Raw genomic sequence first — 5,726 nt, forward strand, 5'->3', positions numbered from 1 at the left:
GAGTGAACCACAGGACAAAAATCCCTGCCCTCATGGGGCTTACATTCTAGGGAACTCTGCATAAACTTCATTTGGAAAATAAAAAGATTTCAACAATGAAAGCTTGACAGCTGATGTCTTAGAATATTTTTAGGAGAGCATTTAGAGTTGACCATAATGGATTGCTACTTTTCCTACTTATTCCTCTTAAATGGGATGGGGGTTAGAGGGAGGAACGGGCTTCTGTTCTTTGGAATCTAGTTTCTTTTTTCACTTTCCTCCTTTTTGAAAGGACCGTTTCCTCCTCTGTTCCTCTAGGCTGAGCTGGCCTCCTCCTGTCCCCTGCTTAACCCTCCCTGAAATACACAAAGCTGCACTACTTCCTTCCCTCCATCCTGCCCCTGCCTCCAGGGTTATTATTTCCAAGGGATGCTTCCTATAGAGCCCTGTCACCCACTCATCCACCTCACCGCTCTCTCCTCTCCCACCTAAATTAATTCTCTCGGCTTATTTCAAAGATGCTATCTGTGCTGGCTGGATGTGCTGCTTTGTCGGTCATTAAACTGTCCCCCATATAATTTACAGATGCCTCCAATGATGCATGTCTGGCTGTAGATGTCACCAACAGATGTCTGGGGAGTTACATCCCACCCAGAATAGGCTTTCCTGCAGTTTCAAGAGTTAGACGACATCTTTATTCTTCCTCTCCTCCTGGGCTAGTGGGTTTCTCCAGATACATGCTGCTGTTTCTTTTATGGGATTTCCTTTTTTATTTCTCCTGCCCATACCCAACAGATCATCTCTGAAGAGCCGCTTTACAACTGACTGAGATTATCAGCACTCAGAAGGCCTCCCTTACGGCACTTCTAGGTGCAACAGACCTGGAAATAGATGTGTTTCTGTAAGTGCTTTTATTCCCGAAGCATCTTAGGAAAGAAGAACTCGAGCAAGAGACTTGCACAGATGTCACATATAAAGAAAAGCATCTACAAACAACAGACACTTTCCAAACAACTTTATACTATTTTATTTATTTACTTGGACTCCATCCTGTTAAAAAAAGATTTGAGGAGGCTTACAAAAATGCATATAATTTGTAGAAAATGAACAAAAACAGGATAAGAACATTCAACCAAAAATAGAACAAGGAAAGAAAAATGAAAATATTCTTTTTGTGAGGATAGTATAAAATCTGCCTGTTATGAGAGCCTTTGTAGTTCTTAAAGGCATTTGCCAGATTTGGCGCTGGGCTTCCTAATGGTCAAAGAAAAGAGGAAAACATAGCCTCAGCTTCCACCCATCTGGAGGGAAGGGAAGGGGGAACCATTAGGGCACATTGATTTTTTCACAATGACTTGGGGCTGCTTCTTACATTTAGTGGGTGGCGTTAGGGCGGCTAAATGTCCTGCAATGCATACCACAGTCCTCCAGAGCAGAATTGTCCCGTCCAAAATGCCAACTACACACCTGTGAGAATGAATAACTTGTGTGACTCATAAAGTCCAAAAGTCAAAAACTCAAAATAAACCAGTAATTCAAGAGAAGCATGGGTACTGAGACTAGAAAAAAATTTCCTTCTGAGACTCTACAACGGGCTCAGTGGTGTAGCAGACAATATCAAGACCCTCTAAGAGGTATAAGAGAGAGATGCCTATGACCATTCCTAACATCACCCAGAGAGAATTGCTGTTGAGGAGTTTCGTGCTTTGACCTATCCCTTAATGTGGAAGTTTAGCCTGACAAGTCTGTCTAACTCAGGCTCCCCAGTTTTGATTCCAACCCCAGAAATGTGAGCTGAGTAACGCTCTAGACCCTGCCAGATACCCTGGGGGTTGTAAAGCTGAACAAGAACAAGACCGTGTCACTCTTTCAAGGAGCTCATTTAATAAGGCTACAAGCCCTTCTAAAACAAGTCAAGAGCTCTTTCTTTTTGCGGCCACCGCTCAGGCGCCTTCGGCCAAAATGAAGTTCAAACCCTTTGTGACTTCTGACCGGAGCAAGAACCGTACACGGCATTTCAATGCACCTTCCCACATTCGCAGGAAGATTATGTCTTCCCCTCTTTCCAAAGAGCTGAGACAGAAGTACAATGTTCAGTCCATGCCCATCCGTAAGGATGATGAAGTTCAGGTTGTACGAGGACACTACAAAGGGCAGCAAATTGGCAAAGTAGTCCAGGTTTACAGGAAGAAATGTGTCATCTACACTGAGCGAGTGCAGTGGGAGAAGGCTAATGGCACAACTGTGCATGTGGGCATTCACCCGAGCAAGGTGGTTATTACTAGCCTAAAACTGGACAAAGACCGCAAAAAGATCCTTGAACGTAAAGCCAAATCTCGCCAAGTAGGAAAGGAAAAGGGCAAATATAAGGAAGAAACAATTGAGAAAATGCAGGAATAAAGTAATCTTATCTATGGCTTTCATTAAAAACTTAAAACAAAGAAAAAAAAAGTCAAGAAATTGATCAAATAAAACCCCAAACTGTTTCATATACAGCATTTCTCATATAAACATATAAACCACTCTTTGAGATAAACCGATGGACGAATTAGGCAACTCAAAACAGCGAAAAGAAGAAAGAGTATGACAGCAACCTCTGAGGAACCCCAAATTAATGACACCTATTGTTCTGGTCAGGGTTCTTGGTTACAAGCTCTAGAAATTTACTCTGGCTCTCTTCAGCAGAAAAACAATTTCTTGGAAGATTATCAGAGGCTCGTGGAATGCATGGGAAGCTGGAGCCAACAGAAACAGCAGTAGGAGACTCGCCATGGAGCCCAGGAGTGACGCCCTGGGCGTGTGGCAGCTGTTGTAGATGAAGATTAAGAGTTCTCAGGGTTTGCGCCACTCGACTCTGAGCCAAAGTCCCAGGCTGGGATCTGATTGGTTGAACCAAGGTCACATGCCACACCCTGGCTGCCAGGGGGCAAGATGAATAGGATCCACACTCAGTGGCTTCTACAGTGGGAGGTAGGCTGTGTGTCCAAGAAATACCACACACAAGAGAGGATATTGACAGCCAAAAGATGACAGTGTCCCCAACACCTACTGATTTATGTGTCTAGACATTCAATTAACAGATGTGTGCTAGACACTGTTCTGAGCACTGAGGATCTGTGAGAACATCCTGCTCCCCTAAAGCCTTTATTCTAGTGTGTGCGTGTGTGTGTGCGTGGGGGAAAGCAATGAACAAATTAATAAAGATACCAGTTGTTGTGGCCTCAAGGACCATGCATATAACTAGAACAGGGGAAGTGGGATTGGGAGTGTGGGAGGCTGCTCTACTCCTGAGTGGTCAGAGGGGATCAGGTGGCTATCTGGGAGAAGGATATTCCCAGCCAAGGGGACAGCAGTGTAAAAAGCCTGAAGCAGAAGTACACTCCGCATGTTTGAAGACCAGCAAGAGGGACTGTGGTTGGAGTACAGCAAGGAGATGTAAGTGGGAGGTGAGACTAGAGAAGACATGAGGGGACAGGAGCAGGCAGGGCCTTCTAGGCCACATTAGCACTTTGGCTTTAAACCTAAATGAGCTAAGAAGCCCTTAGAGAGTTTGATCAGAAGAGTGGCTTGATCCAACTAATGTTTCAACAGGATCACTCAGTCCACTGGGTTAAGACTCAACTTTTGAGCTGCAAGAGGAAGAGAGGAAACCAGTGTCATACCCAGGTCTCTCCTGACCACTACACTACAGTTGTGGAGTGGGAATTTGCAGGTAAAGGGAACCCTGGAGAAAGTCTAGTTAAACGCTGTGGTGAAGCTCAGAGATGTGAAGGGCCCACTGCATTTTTCTGTCAGGGCTGAAGTGAGAATCAGGTCTCCTGATCTGGGCCTGAACTAATTTCACTGAACCACAAGGATAACAGAGGAGGTTTGGTCTCTCTTTTTCTCCCAAGGATGGTAGACCGTGGCTTCCTCATCCTCTCATATTTCTTGGGGATGAAGATACTCTGCCCTTCTCAGGCCTCTCTCCCACACCATGGGATAAGCAGCCCACTGTACGGAAGCCTGGATGGTGGTATCAGACGCATCAGTCACTATTACTGCCCCAGCCACTATCCATGCAGAAGAGGCAGCCGTTATGCAGCTATGTTTTGTGACACGTGACTTTCTCCCTCAACTGTCACCCCAGCCAGACCCTAGATGACGGAATCAGGGTGGACTCCTGATCCAAGGCAAAGAATCTGAAAACTGGCCAGGGAGCTATGATGTCGCAACCTGGCACAAACAGATGAGGATGACCAATCGGATTCCCTTTCTGGAATCTGAACTAAGAAATTCCAACAGAAAGAGGTTCTCAGCAGTGGAATCTGATGCTAAAAGTAAACATAGACATAGAGTTGGGTCTACCTGTTTGCTTGTGGTAAACAAGTAATGAGGGAGCAGACCTACAGAGAAAAGCAAGGAGGCCATGAGTATCACGGTACCGTGAGAGTCACGGGGAGTGGCTGGGTCACACTAACACCAGAGCACTCCCAAGGAGAATCACGAACTCCTTCTGCTCAAATTCCCAGAGCCCCCTCGGCCTGAGCCCAGTGGTTCTGCTTTTTGTGAAAATAAGTATATATGCAGTGGCATCTGCTCCTAAATATTCAGGCCTTAGAAGTATCCACCTCTGCTCAGCCAGTCTGGACTCCAGACCACCAACAAGAGGACCACACCTAAGACAGCACCGCGCATTCTCCTTCTTAGAACCCCACTCACTTCCCACCTTGAATTATGGATCCTCAAAGCCTTCTCCTAATGCCTCTAGATGCAGGCCAAGTTTACGGTCAATGTTTTACTTCAAGGATATATTGATTGAGATATGTCTGTAGTGACATATATCTTTAAAATACTGTGTAAATTGTTTATTTAAAATCAAAGCTATCTTTAAAAGAGCTAATGTTGGTGATTTTGTAGGTCCATTAGCAACTCATTGATCCATTTCTAACCAAGACGTCTGGACAAGCCTCCTGCCAAACTAATAGCTCAGTTGGCTCAGGGAATTAAATGCCAAGCAGTACTACACTCTTACCATCTTGTGTAAAGTATGATTAGGAAGACAAGATCACATTGTAAGGACAGAAAAATCTTTCCTTGGATTAGTGAACCAATCATTGCATCCCTACCATAGAAACAAGTGTTCCTTCCTACGGCTCGCATGGTTAGTCATAAGCAGGTCTCCAGGTCTCCGGGACTCACTCTCATTGACATTAATGACATTGATCTTCCAAGCTGGGTATTTATAAAATTTGTCAGTAAAACCACTAAAGGTCAAGACTTTGGGATTCAGCTTACTAAATGGTCCCATCCTTAAAATCTTTACATGCATGCACCTGCCAAACAAGTAAATGATCTAAGCAGCAGGGCCTGGAAAAAAAGGTAGGCCGTTGTCAACGGCAGAGACACTGTCCAGTTTGGGTTCCCAAGCAGTAGATTCTGAGACAGGGACTCTTGAAAAAGTGATTTACTGGGGTAGTGTGTTCCAGAGAAAGTGACCAAGAAAATCAGAATAGGGCAGAGCAGAGTTAAGCAAGGATGTGGCTCAGGTGGCTTCAGTGTGGTCCCACAGAGAGCTCTGGGACACAAATTGTACCACAGCATTGATCATATCTTCAGGCAAGGGACCACCTTTTGCACCCCTTGTCACTCACTGGCCTTGGATGGAAGGTGGGGAGTATATAACCTCCAGACTGAGACAGCTCCCATCTGACCAAAGGCAATTCTCTGAAGATGTTGGCTGTGAGCTGTTGGCAGCCAATTTAGTG

At 45.0% G+C, this 5,726-nt stretch overlaps 1 protein-coding gene across 1 annotated transcript; it reads left to right on the top strand.

The window, feature by feature from the left end:
• Positions 1-1,903: 1,903 nt before the first annotated feature.
• On the top strand, positions 1,904-2,415 carry LOC124241102 (60S ribosomal protein L26-like). The gene has a single exon (XM_046664674.1). The coding sequence runs from the start codon at positions 1,942-1,944 to the stop codon at positions 2,377-2,379; it is 438 nt and encodes a 145-aa protein (XP_046520630.1). The 5' UTR covers positions 1,904-1,941; the 3' UTR covers positions 2,380-2,415.
• Positions 2,416-5,726: the final 3,311 nt, after the last annotated feature.

The sequence above is a fragment of the Equus quagga genome, chromosome 6 (assembly GCF_021613505.1).
Source record: "Equus quagga isolate Etosha38 chromosome 6, UCLA_HA_Equagga_1.0, whole genome shotgun sequence".
In the NCBI taxonomy this organism is placed as follows: domain Eukaryota; kingdom Metazoa; phylum Chordata; class Mammalia; order Perissodactyla; family Equidae; genus Equus; species Equus quagga.

What these genes read in the sequence shown, in the direction of transcription:
- LOC124241102 (XM_046664674.1), top strand. Translation starts at nt 1,942, where the DNA reads ATGAAGTTCAAACCCTTTGTGACTTCTGACCGGAGCAAGAACCGTACA.